Source organism: Erinaceus europaeus, chromosome 11, assembly GCF_950295315.1.
Source record: "Erinaceus europaeus chromosome 11, mEriEur2.1, whole genome shotgun sequence".
Classification (NCBI taxonomy): Eukaryota; Metazoa; Chordata; class Mammalia; order Eulipotyphla; family Erinaceidae; genus Erinaceus; species Erinaceus europaeus.
In genome coordinates this window covers 62,908,192-62,921,342 of record NC_080172.1, presented here as the reverse complement: position 1 = coordinate 62,921,342, position 13,151 = coordinate 62,908,192, and the positions used below count along the sequence as shown (strand labels likewise).

General features: G+C 40.5%; 1 protein-coding gene across 2 annotated transcripts in view; it reads left to right on the top strand.

The window, feature by feature from the left end:
- MAGI3 (membrane associated guanylate kinase, WW and PDZ domain containing 3) overlaps window positions 1-13,151 on the top strand; it is a 251,234-nt gene that overhangs the window by 228,215 nt on the left and 9,868 nt on the right. For both annotated transcript variants that reach the window (XM_060201858.1, XM_060201859.1), the window contains exons 17-19: window positions 10,406-10,508; window positions 11,212-11,338; window positions 11,998-12,141. In XM_060201858.1, coding sequence (XP_060057841.1) covers window positions 10,406-10,508; window positions 11,212-11,338; window positions 11,998-12,141 — 374 coding nt within the window. The remainder of the gene's footprint in view (window positions 1-10,405; window positions 10,509-11,211; window positions 11,339-11,997; window positions 12,142-13,151) is intronic.

Genomic DNA, 13,151 nt, shown 5'->3' with positions numbered 1-13,151 from the left:
CAATGTTTTCCTCTAAGTATTTGATTGTTTCTGGTCTGACATCTAGGTCTTTGATCCATTTGGAGTTGATTTTTGTTTCTGGTGAGATAAAGTGGTTCAATTTCATTCTTCTGCATGTTACAACCCAGTTTTCCCAGCACTATTTATTGAAGAGAACCTCCGTTTTCCATTTAATGCTTTGGGCCCCTTATCAAAGATTAGATGTCCATAGATGTGGGGAATTATTTCTGGGCTTTCAATTCTGTACCACTGGACTGTGTGCCTATTTTTGTTCCAGTACCATGCTGTTTTGATGATGATGGCTTTATAATATAGTTTAAGGTCTGGGAGTGTGATGCCTCCATTTCTGTTTTTTTTTTCGTAAGATGGTTTTGGCAATTCTATGTGTTTTCATGTTCCAGATAAATGATTGTAGTGTTTGTTCTATTCTCTTAAAGAAGCTTGGTGGAACTTTGATGGGTATTGCATTAAATTTGTATATGGCTCTGGGGAGAATATTTATTTTGATGATATTTATTCTTCCAATCCATGAGCATGGGATATCTTTCCATTTCTTGGTATCAGTTTCTATCTCCTTGAGTGGTGACTCATAGTTTTCAGCATACAAGTCTTTCACTTCTTTGGTCAACTTTATTCCTAAGTATTTGATTGATTTTGCTGAAACAGTAAAGAGGAGTGATTTCTGGATGTCTTCTTCTTCAGATTTAGTGTTTGCATAAAGAAATGCCACTGAATTTTGTACATTGATTTTGTAGCCTGATACCTTGCTATATTGCCTAATAACTTCCAGTAGTTTTCTACTGGATTCTTTAGGTTTTTCTATGTATACAATCATATCATCTGCAAATAGTGAGAGCTTTACTTCTTCCCTTCCAATCTATATTCCTTTGATTTCTTTCTCTTGCCTGATTGCTATGGCAAGAACTTCCAATACTATGTTGAAGAGTAACGGAGGCAGTGGACAGCCATGTCTAGTGCCCTATCTGAGGGGGAATGCTTTCAGCTTCTGTCCATTGAGTATGATGTTGGCTGTAGGTTTGCTATATATAGACTCCACTATCTTGAGGAATTTCCCATCTATTCCCATTTTTTGTAGAGTTTTGAGCATGAATGGGTGTTGGATTTTGTCAAAGGCTTTCTCTGCATCTATTGAGATAATCATGTGGTTTTTGGCTTTGCTTTTATTAATGTGGTGAATAACATTTTTTGATATACGGATGTTGAGCCAGCCTTGCATTCCTGGGATGAATCCCACTTGGTCGTGATGAACAATCTTTTTGATATGTTGCTGTATCCGGTTGGCCAAGATCTAGTTTAATATTTTGGCATCTATGTTCATCAGAGATATTGGTCTGTAGTTTTCCTTTTTTGTTCTGTCCCTATCAGCTTTTGGTATCAGGGTGATGTTGGCTTCATAGAAGGTGGAAGGGAGTATTCCTGTTTCTTCAATCTTATGGAAAAGCTTAGGAAGTATGGGTACTAACTGTTATCTGAAAGTTTTGTAGAATTCATTTGTGAAGCCATCTGGGCCAGGACTTTTGTTGTTGGGGAGGTTCTTAATAATGGTTTCAATTTCTTTGTCTGTGATTGGTGCATTTAGTTTTTGTACTTCTTCTTGGTTCAGTTTTGGAAGGGCATATGCTTCTAGGAATTGTTCCATTTCTCCCAGATTCTCTAGCTTGATGGCGTATAGTTCTTTTTAGGAGTTTCGCAGGATTCTCTGGATTTCTGTGGTGTCAGTTGTGATATCTCCTCCATTGTTTACAATACTATTAATTTGAGTCTTCTCTGTTTTTTGTTTGGTGAGTCTGGCTAGGGGTTTGTCGATTTTGTTTAATCTTTCAAAGAACCAACATTTGGCTTCGTTGATCTTTTGTATGGTTCTTTTATTTTCTTTTTTTTAATTTTTATTTATTTTTATTTTTTAATTTTTAAAAATTTTTTTTTAATATTTATTTAATTTATTCCCTTTTGTTGCCCTTGTTGTTTTATTGTTGTAGTTATTATTGTTGTTGTCCTAGTTGGATAGGACAGAGAGAAATGGAGAGAGGAGGGGAAGACAGAGAGGAGGAGAGAAAGACAGACACCTGCAGATCTGCTTCACCGCCTGTGAAGCGACTCCCCTGCAGGTGGGGAGCCGGGGTTCGAACCGGGATCCTTATGCGGTCCTTGTGCTTTGCGCCACCTGCGCTACAGCCCGACTCCCAGGTTCTTTTATTTTCGATGTTGTTTATTTCTGCTCTAACTTTAGTGATTTCTGTCCTTCCGGTTGCTTTAGGGTTCCTTTGTTCCTCTTCCTCTAAGTCCTTGAGGTGTGCAGTAGGTCGTTCATTTGAGCTTCTTCTTGGTGTTTAATATGTGATTGTATGGCTATAAGTTTCCCTATCAGTACTGCTTTAGCTGTGTCCCAAATATTTTGATAGGTTGTGTCTTCATTTTCATTTGTTTCCAGGAACATTTGAAATTCCTGTTTGAGTGAATCTCTGACCCAGTGGTTCTTAAGGAGTATGTTGTTTAGTTTCCAAGTTCTGTGACTTTTAATAATTTTTTGTTTGTTGTTAAATGTTAGTTTTACTCCACTGTGGTCTGAGAAGATACTTGGGATGATTTCAATGTTCTTGAATTTATTGATGCTGTCTTTGTGGCCTAACATGTGGTCTATCCTTGAGTATGTGTTATGTGGATTTGAAAAGAAGGTGTATTCCAGTTTTTTGGGGTGAAGGACTCTGAAAATGTCCAAGAGGTATAGTCTGTCAATCTCTTCATTCAATTCTCTTGTATCTTTGTTGGTTCTCTGCTTTGTTGATCTGTCTAAGTGTGAGAGTGGGGTATTGAAGTCTCCCACTATTATTGTATTACTATTGATGTATTTTTGAAATTCTTTCAGTAAGTGCTTGATATATTTAGATGTTCCCTCATTGGGTGCATAGATGTTAATAATTGTTAAGTCTTCTTGGCTGATTGATCCTCTAATCATTATGTAATGTCCTTGCCTATCTTTTATTACTTTATTTAATTTAAAATCTAATGAGAATGGCTGTTCCTGCCCTTTTTTGTGGTTTGTTAGCCTGTATGATAGTTTTCCATCCTTTTACTTTAAGTCTGTGTTTATCTTGTTGTGACAGATGGGATTCTTGCAAGCAGCATATGGTTGGATTATGTTTTCTGATCCATCCCCCAACTCTGTGCCTTTTGATGGGTGAGTTTAAGCCATTGACATTTACTGATATTATGGATTTAATGTATTGTAGTGCCATTCAAAAAAAATTTTTTTATTTGCTCTGGTATATTTCCAGTATTATAGTGATGTTCTTGTTTATAAGAGGTCTTTTAGAACCTCTTCCAGGGCCGGTTTGATGATGGTTGCCTCCTTTAACTGTTGTTTGTCTAAGAAGGTTTTGATCCCTCCATCTAGTTTGAATGAAAGTCTAGCAGGATATATTATCCTTGGTTGAAACCCTTTTTCATTCAGGGCTTGATAGATATCTTGCCATTCTCTTCTGGCTTTTAGAGTTTGAGTGGAGAAGTCTGCAGATAATCTTATGGGTTTTCCCTTGTATGTGACTTTTTGTTTCTCTCTTGCAGCCTTTAGGATCCTTTCTTTATCCTTACTTGTTCTCATTCTGACTATGATGTGTCTTGGTGTCTTCAGGTCTGGGTTGATTCTGCTTGGTACTCTCTGGGCTTCTTTAATCTTGATGTCCTTTCTGTTATTCAGGTCTTGGAAGTTTTCTTCTATTATTTCCTCTAGAATGTTTGCTTCCCCTTCCTCTCTTTCTTCCTCTGACAGGCCAATTATGCGAATGTTACTTCTTTTGAGATCATCCCATATGTCTCTGTTGTTGTTTTCAGTGTCTCTCAATCTCTTTTTAAGCTCTTTCACCTCTTTCTTCGTTTTCTCTAACTCATCCTCTGTCTGACTAATTCTGCTTTCTGCTTCTGCTAGTCTGCTTTCCCTTGCCTCAGCTTCTTTCTTCATTACAGCTATTTCAGCTTTCAGTTCTCTAATTGCCTCAAGATAATCAGTATTTTCCTTGGGGGTCTCAAGTGTTGTTTCCCTAATACTGCCATTCCTTTCCTCCAATGTTGTTTTCATTTCTGTGATTAATAAGTTTATTATTGCTTGCATACTTTTCTTATTTATGGTTACTTCTGGTTGATTTGTAGTTTCTTCTGGGCTATTGTCTTCATTCATTGGAGTAGCAGTTTTATTTGTTTTTGATCTACCCATTTTTTTTATTTATGTGTTTCTTTTATTATGCTCTGTTGTTCCTCAGTTGTTGTGTCTTGAGTACAAGCAACACTGTACTAAATACCTTTATGACAATTGCACTCACCAACCTCAGGAATTACAGTAGCAACTGAAGCAAGTATTGAAGCAGTTTAATCACTACCAGTTAGCCAAACAATTTCTTTAGTCCGTGAAAAAATAGTAACCAAATCCCAGTGAAGAAGAAAGAGAAAAGAAAGAAGGGATAGCAAGAATAGACAGTTATGTGAATCTACTATCCACTGTATATTCTAGGGGTAACAAGAGGGGAAAAGGAAGTAGAGCAGAGATACACACATAGAGAGTTCACTCTAAGTCAGATTTCTTCCCCAAAATAATTCACAAATTCAGAAAGGTAAAGAAGAAGGAAGAAGTGTATGACAAGATAAAAAAGAAAAAAGATACAGGAGAGAGAAAAGAGAAAAGATAAGAAAAAGAGCTGTAATTAAAAAGCAGTGAAAGGAAAGGGTTTTTTATTACTTTATTTTTAATTTAATTTAATTTAATTTTTTTAATTAGCTAGGAGGAAGAGGGAGGGGTGAGTCTGTAGAGGAGGTAGGAGTAACGAGACAAGTTCCTCCCACAATAGATAAGATGCCCACTACCCTAGCAATGAAAGATACCCTAAGAGTTAATTCTGATCAACCTAAGGGGGGGGAGATATATGCCTTTATGTAATATTAATAATAAAATAGAGCAGGGTAAAAAAAAAACCAAAAAAACCCTGTCCCAGATTACCTCAAATCTCGTGATCAGAGGCAGCTGATTGTTAAGAAAGAGAAAAAAGAAAAAAAAAAAAAAACCTCAGGACTAGACAAGGATAGCTGAAATAGACAGTCATGGAGATCTACTATCCGCTGTATATTCTAGGGGTAGCTAAAGGAGGAAGGGATGTTGAGCAGAGATATTCGCAGTGAGAGTCCAACTCTGAGTCAGAATTCTTCCCCAAAACAATTCCCAAATGTGTATCAGTGAATTCAAAAAAGCACACTGTTTGTTGGTGTGGGGGATGAGGCCTGTGGCTTTGGAAGCTGTAGGATTAAGGAAGAAAGGATGGCAAGAATGAGAAAAAGAAAAAAAAGAGAGAGAGAAAAAAAAGAAAAAGATAAGATAAAGAACAGTCATAAAAGAGCAGTGAAAGGAAAGAGTTTTTTATTATTTATTTTTAATTATTTAATTAGCTATGCTGGGTGAGGTGGGGGGGTTGGCTACTTAGAAAGAAAAAAGGCCAGAGGTTTCAGAAGCATATAGACTTAGAATGAATGATACTCCCTGGTGGGACAGGAATTTTGGTAAAGAAAGGGACTCAGCAGGGGAGCCTGCTAGAAGCTGGTCCCCAGGGACTGGTTATGGGGGGGGGGGGGTTGAAGGGGGAAGAGGTGTGCTTAATAATTTAAAAGAAAAAAAAAATTTTTTTCCCTTTTTTCCTACTCTATATTTTAACCCAAATTAAGTTATCATCACCTCCTTGGTGTCACCGCTAGGACCCCTTATTGACTGGCCTACTAAAGGCAGAAAATCCTACTGTTTCCAGAAGATGTGGTCAGAGCTCAAGCCACTAGCAGCTTCTCAGTCTGCCATCTTCCGGGAACCCCAGTCCGTCATCTTCCGGGAACCCTCTAGAATAGATTTTAACAAAGAACTAACCTAGAGAATACCAATAATAGAAAGTTTTATTTAATCTTGAAGAAGACAGTAAGAAACACATAACAAAGTGCAGACACCAATTAGTGGTAACTTTTGCCTAACAGTGACTTCTCTCATCTTTAGGGAAAAGCAGAAGAGAAGTCGAAATTGATGGGCTTAATTTTACTGTCCTGCGCTCATGTCATATACTCCTTGCTTTTAGACATGCTAGTGAAGCCAAAAAATCTACCTAAATTTGACGTATAAAGAGGTTGAGTTGTCTACCAATCATCTGGTTGGTAGAATTTTCCTCATCAACTTCCATTATGTTAATTATTACCATAAATTTATAATGACAGAAAAAAAATTCAACTCTGTAATAGGCATTCAAATTTAGAGGTGGGTAACTTGAAAATGACCATATTCAGCAGCAAAGATGGAAGGACTTGTAGGATTTTCTAGCAGTAAGAATATAAAGATAAATGAGGCATGATTCTATAATCAAGATCACGGTCTGGTAGGAGAGACCGGTGGGTCCAGCTAACTCTGCTACTGTGATTAATGCTGTGGAGACAGTGTGCTTAAGGAGTCAGGTTAGACTTCTAACCTGAGAAGGGCTGGCAAGATAGCATAGTGGTTGTACAAGACTTCCATGCCTGAAGCTCCAAAGTCCCAGGTATGCCCGCACCATAAGCCAGAGCTGAGAAGTGCTTTGGTTAAAATTTGTTTTTATTTATTTTTATTTTATTTATTTATTTTTGCCTCCAGGGTTATTGCTGGGGCTCAGTGCCTACACCATGAATCCACTGCTCCTGGAGGCCATTTTTCCCCCTTTTGTTGCCCTTGTTGTTGTAGCCTTGTTGAGGTTATTATTGTTATTATTGATGTCGTTCGTTGTTGGATAGGACAGCAAGAAATGGAAAGAGAAGGGGAAGACAGAGGGGGGAGAGAAGACACCTGAAGACCTGCTTCACCACCTGTGAAGCGACTCCCCTGCAGGTGGGGAGGCAGGGGCTCGAACCGGGATCTTTACACCGATCCTTGTGCTTTGCGCCACATTTATTTTTAATTTTATATTACAGAATTACATGTCAACAGGGGTTTGAATCCACACCATTCCCAACACCAGAGTTCTGAATCTTCACTCTCCCCACTGCAATCCACCACAGTTCCCCTAAGGTTGTAGACATGGGCCAGACATCTTCTCTACAACTATCTGTCCACATTTATACATAGTTGCCCCTTCTTTTTTGACTCAATCCCTTCTTCCCCTCTAAGCTATAATATCATAACATCATAAGATAACTACCTCCATATGTCCCTCTCCTTTTCCTTCTCTCTCTCTCTGGGTGCTGGTGGAGCTGGAGTACAGAGTCCTCTTATCTTCATCCTATCACTTCTCCCCTGCTGGGAATATGGATCAAGGTTGTTTGTGGGGAGCAGAAGGTAGGAGTTCTGGTTTCTGTAGCTGCTTCTCCACTGAGCATGGGTCAATCCATACCCCCAGCCTGTTTCTGTCTCTCCCTAGTGGACCAGAGTTCTGGAGATGCGAGGGTCCAGGACACATTGGTGAGGTCATCTGCCCAGAGAAGTCGGGATAGAGTCATGGTAGCATCTGTAGCCTGGTGTCTGGAAGGTAGCATGACCTAAGTTGAGACAAGATGGTTAATAAACAGGAAACAGTGGTCCAGGAGGTGGCACAGATAAGGCTTTGGACTCTCAAGCATAAAGTCCCAAGTTCAGTCCCCAACAGTACATATGCCAAAGTGACGTCTAGTTCTTTCTCTCTCCTCCTGTCTTTCTCATAAATAAATAAAATCTTTAAAAAATAATAATAAATAAACAGGAACCAAAAAGTAGGATCAGAGCAGATGAGACTAGGGATTTTAGGGTAACAGAAAGCTAGGAGAACCATTTTCCTGGGGGCATACAACTATAGTATTTTGCTTGAGTTTGGTAACTAGCCTGAGGTTGGATGGGAATATTATCTGATGAGCACCCTTCAATAGCTGGTAGAGCAAAGGACTATAGACTGAGAGAATATTGTCTGAGAGAATGGTGTCAGAGTAGAGAAAACAGCTAGAAAGTTGGATTAGGGCAGGGAGTAGTTCCCATTCTTATATTAAAAAAAAAAATTCCATGGCTAAAATTAACTATATATCTCCATCTACCTGCTCCAGGGCGCATATATAAATACATATTTATATTTAGCACCAGAGCCTGTGTAACCTCTAAGTCCCTATTGGTCTGAGCTTATAGCTCATGGTCACATCTTGCCGGGCTAGTGTGGGAGTGCCTCTTCCTGGGTGCATACTCTCTGGGTTGAAGAGAATGTGACCGGAGCCAGCCTAGGCTGCTACTCACTCAATGACATGAGGGAGGTGACTCATGAACAGAGCTCATGGAGGTGAGGCAATTGGATTCTTTATTGATCAGAGAGCTAAGGCTTTGAAAGGGCAGACCCGGAAGTGGCAAGTCAGAAACAGAAATGGCTAGGAAAGGGACGGAGAAAGGCAAAAGGGGCTGGGAAGGTAGAAACTTCCTTAGCAAGTGTTGCGAAGGTTGTAACTGGTAGGATTAATATTACCCTGCAGGCAGGGAGGGTCTCAAGGGTAGAAAGAAGATAGATCAAAGGAATGGAATGGGTGGGGATCTCTCAGGCAAAACAATGATTATGTAGATAGGCCATAGTATCAAGAATGCAGGGTGCGAGAGGATAGATGTCCCCTCAGGTCAAGCCATGCCAAGCTCAACCACATCCTCACAATTTCCCAACAACATCTGAGGAACATTGCAGGCTGCACTCATTTCAGGACCAGTCTTTTTCAAGTGGCAGGGCAGGATACCCCCAGCCTCCCTGGGGCTATCCCACCTTCATTGCTTTATGGTAGAGCCAAAGACTTGGGAGAGCCCACAAGACGCTGTTCCTTATAGAAGCGACCAGTGGTAGTGGAGAAAGGGACCCTTTAGAGTTCTAGGCCTATCATATGTGTATGGGAATCCAAGGGTTCCCTAACTAGGGCCCCAGACAATCAGGTAGTATGGTATTGACCAAACAGGCCATTATTAAGTGGGCCAGTCTCTTGCCCTTATCCAACTTTTGTAGTCCTTTCTTTATCTGGTTATCTTAGATTTTTCTCTCAGATGTTTAGGCGTTGAGTATCATTTGTTAAGCCTAACAAGAGTTAGGTTTGGGGGATCTGTCTTCTTTAGGCCTTTCTGCTAGGCTGTCCTGCTAATTTGGTCTAAATCCAATCAATTATAGAATTTACGATGCCTTCTTTAGGCATTTCAACCATTACTGAGCACTATGAGTTATATGATTGCCCTTGTTTATGGATATGTGTACTCCTGTATCCAGTACCCTAAACCCTAGCCTAATCTGGTATCTGTTACTTAGTTAAATGACGTACCCTCTAACTTAGATGTGGGTAGTCCCATGTGTTAAGAAAGGTCTCACCAGATTTGAAGAGTTGCAAGGTTGCCTTCTCAAGATCATATCTCTGGTTACAGCCCACAGTAGGATTTCAATAGCAGCATAATATGGGGTGTTAGCTTGGTCAAAAAAAATTTTTTAACAGGAAGTTGGAGGAAGACAGGAATGCCTCCATCGCAAATTTGGATAGTATCCTTTGAGCAATAAAAGTCAGCATAAAATCTTAAGCAAGGCAGTGAGTGGTATTTTCCAATTTATGTGTTAGGACTAGAATCAGATTAAAGACAAGATTAGTGGCAAGGAGACTAACTGGAAGGCCAGCAAAAGTAACTTGATAAGCTAGTTAGGGAAATAAAATTTATAATAGTTATATAAAAGAGCAGCAAATGTCCAGTTACCCCAAACTAAAATGTTCATAGCCCAGTCTTCCATTCCAGAAGACTTGACTTTAAAAGTAGAGAGAGAACAGTCCTCTGGGTAAATTCTGCACAAGTTGTCCCACATCACTCCACAGCAAGGTGTCCATTACACCTTGTTGAAGTCCCTGTAGACACACAGACTCGGCAGCTAGAATCAGTGTGTTGGAAATCCATAGGCCACCATGGCTTCACTGTAAACCATTACTTTTCTTCCTTCCACCCCCACTTTTTGTACTCTTTTCTGTGCTTTCAGAGTACTCTCTAGCTTCTAGTTATAAAAAAATTCTAAAGTTATTTATCTAAGTGTTTTAGTCCTTAAAACTATAAGAACAACTTAATCCAAGGGAAAAAATTAATGTAGCATGATGTAGTCAAGCCTGAAGTTCCAGCTCTCTCAGTGAAGTTTCAGGTCTCCTATACATCTTTCTTGGCCTTTGTATTTTATACACAAATCTTGTTTGTTTGTTTTTTCAAGAATTTATTTATTCATGAGAAAGATAGGAGGAAAGAAAGAACCAGACATCACTCTGATACATGTGCTGCCGGGGATCAAACTCAGGACCTCATGGTTGAGAATCCAATGCTTTATCCACTGCGCCACCTCCCAGACCACTATACAAATCTTGATTTCTGTTGTTTTTTTCATTCGAACAGAGCACCATGGTCCACCATCAGGAACAAACTCGGCCAGGCAAAGCCCAGCCCTGCAGCACAGGCCCATGGGACAGTCACAGGCCAACCACATACCTGGGGACAGGTGGGACTCTTCCTCTCAGGTTTGGGTTTCTGACTTCCCTCACTCCACCCCCACTGTCCCCCCTTCTTCCTCTTAGCTGTGTATTAGCCAGTGCTTGAGCTCAGCACTAGAGTTCTGCATAATCCACCCTAAGACTCTGTCTAAATCCCCTCCAGCCCTATCTGTGGATGATAATTATCCATCCTCACTGACAAGTGGGGATTAGAGAAAAGAAACAGTGGCAGCTGACTCTGCTGGGCTTGGTCCTCCTACTCTGGGTGAGGAAGCCAAGGTGGACTACCATCTTCTCCAGCCACCTGAGCGGAGCAGAACAGTGACTGTGCATGTTTCTTTCCCTTTTGTTGGAAAAATTAGCCGTGCAACAAAAGCTAGGTTTCCAGAAGCTCATTACGTTCGTGCTGCAGGAGCCCTGTTTTTCACTGTGGCAAGGTCAGCTCCCCCACTCTAACTCAGTCACTGGAGTGCAGTTTTCCCTGCAGACTGCCTTCAACAGCCATAGAACAAAAACCACAACCATAAAGGTGTTGGGCTCTACTTGGCCTAATTATCAGAGTTTTGCCTCGCCTCTCTGACTCTAGATAGAGCTCGTATGTATAGCAGTTTGTCAGAGAAGGAAGAACAAAGTTCAGCTTTTAAAAAGAAATTGATCTGGCCAGCCTCTTGTTTTCTCATTTCAGGGAGTGACTTGATTTCTCTCTCGTAGAAGTGCCCTCGAAGGTGAAGCTGGCAAAGACGGCTCGGCTTCATACAGGCACTCCTGGTCTGACCACAGGCACCTGGCACAGCCTGACACGGCCGTGATTTCGGTTGTGGGCAGTCGGCACAATCAGGTAAAAATGCACTCGCCCACCCCAGCTGTGGACTGTTACTTCCATTAGGAGTCACCAGCCCTGGTGACTTGTGATTCCTTGTCAGAGGAATTTGCTTCCTAATCAATTCTTGAGGACCTACTGTGCCTTTGACAAGCTGTTAGCACCCCTGAAAAAATGTAAAGAGTGAAAGGGAAGTTCTCCCTGTAGATGGAGCAATGTGTTTAAGTACTTAGAAGCAGCAGTTTTGCAGCTGGGGGTGGTTCAGTGGATCAGGACTTGTATGTGTGAGACCCTGGGTTCAGTCCCCAGCACTGCATACGTGGGCACAGAGCTGCGCTCGGTGTTCTCTCTCCTTAAATAAGTAAATAAAAAGAAACATCAAGGTCCCAGCTAATCAAACTGAGGTCTGGTTTGCTTTTTCAGGGAAAGAAGTCAAAATCTACTAAATGGAAGCACTTTCCAAAAGATTGTTCCCATGCATATTGACTAATAAAAAGGGGGTGTAGGCTTGGGGTTCAGTCAGCATGTATCTCTTAATATTTAAGTAACCGTTCAACCAGAACCTTCCTTTCTGAGGTGCCTATTGAGAGTAGAAGCCATTTGTCTTAACACAAGCCTTTGCTCAGACTAAAAGCAGCTCATGCAAGTTTGTTTTGCTGGCCCTCCTTTCCCTCTAGAGTGTTGGTTGTTACCCAGTGGAGCTGGAGAGAGGCTCCCGGGGCTTCGGATTCAGCCTGCGAGGGGGGAAGGAGTACAACATGGGGCTGTTCATCCTGCGGCTGGCTGAGGATGGGCCTGCCATCAAAGACGGCAGGATTCATGTGAGTTGGCTTCCTTTAACCTTTTTGCTTTGGCTTCCAGCTGGAAACTTCTGAAAATAGTTGATTAAAAGGGAATGCAGAAACCACTTGAATTTAAAAGGCAAGATTTTCTATCACTGAAACCTAAAATACTTATTTCACTGTCTAACAGCTGATGATTTTCATTTCTTTTACTACCCTGCAGTTAGGCATCTCCTGCCATCTTGACTTTGGTCAATAAGAAAAATCATTCTTTTGCTTATACAGTCAACATTAAGGTTCAAATGGATTAATGTATAATAAACTTTCATCTTAGTAAAAGTGTTGAAGAAGCCAGAATTAAGGGTAGTAGAAATTGTTGACCCAGGGTTTGGGTTTTTTTATTTGTTTGTTTGTTGCTTGTTTGTTTCCTTAGCTACCTTATTTGAAGACTAGAATTTGCATCAGTAAAATTTGCATCAGTAAAAATCAGTAAAATAAGTGTTTTCAACTCTGAAGCACTGCACTTTGTGCAAGACTGTGTGGACCAGATTATTAATGTACTTGCTTATAATATTTTCACTTCTCTGCATGTCACCAGAAGAGAAATCTTATGCAGAAAACATTTGATGGCTTCCATGTAATTTTTTGTTTTCTTTTTAGCACAGCTGGTGTCTCATGCATGCATGATTTCTCCACTCCCGTGCTGCTTTTTTCATTCATGGGGGGAGGTATACACACAGCACTGGGGGATTGTCCCCTGATGACATAGCACCTCCCATGTGGTGCTGGGGTTTAAACGTTGAGCTATGCACTAGGCCAGGCATGAACCTACCTAATGAGCTATTTCTTGGCCCCTGGTCTCTTTTTTTAATTCTAGACAACCTTCTCCCGTTATCAGAAAAATTCTGAATTTCCTCCCTCTGCACATCAGATAAAGAGTGTTTAGTTTTTGTATTAGGAAGTAGTTTTTTGTTTTTTTTTAACTAAGTGAAAAAAAGAAAGAAAACAGATAGTCATGGTGAAATTTGGGGAGGTATATATTTTGTGAT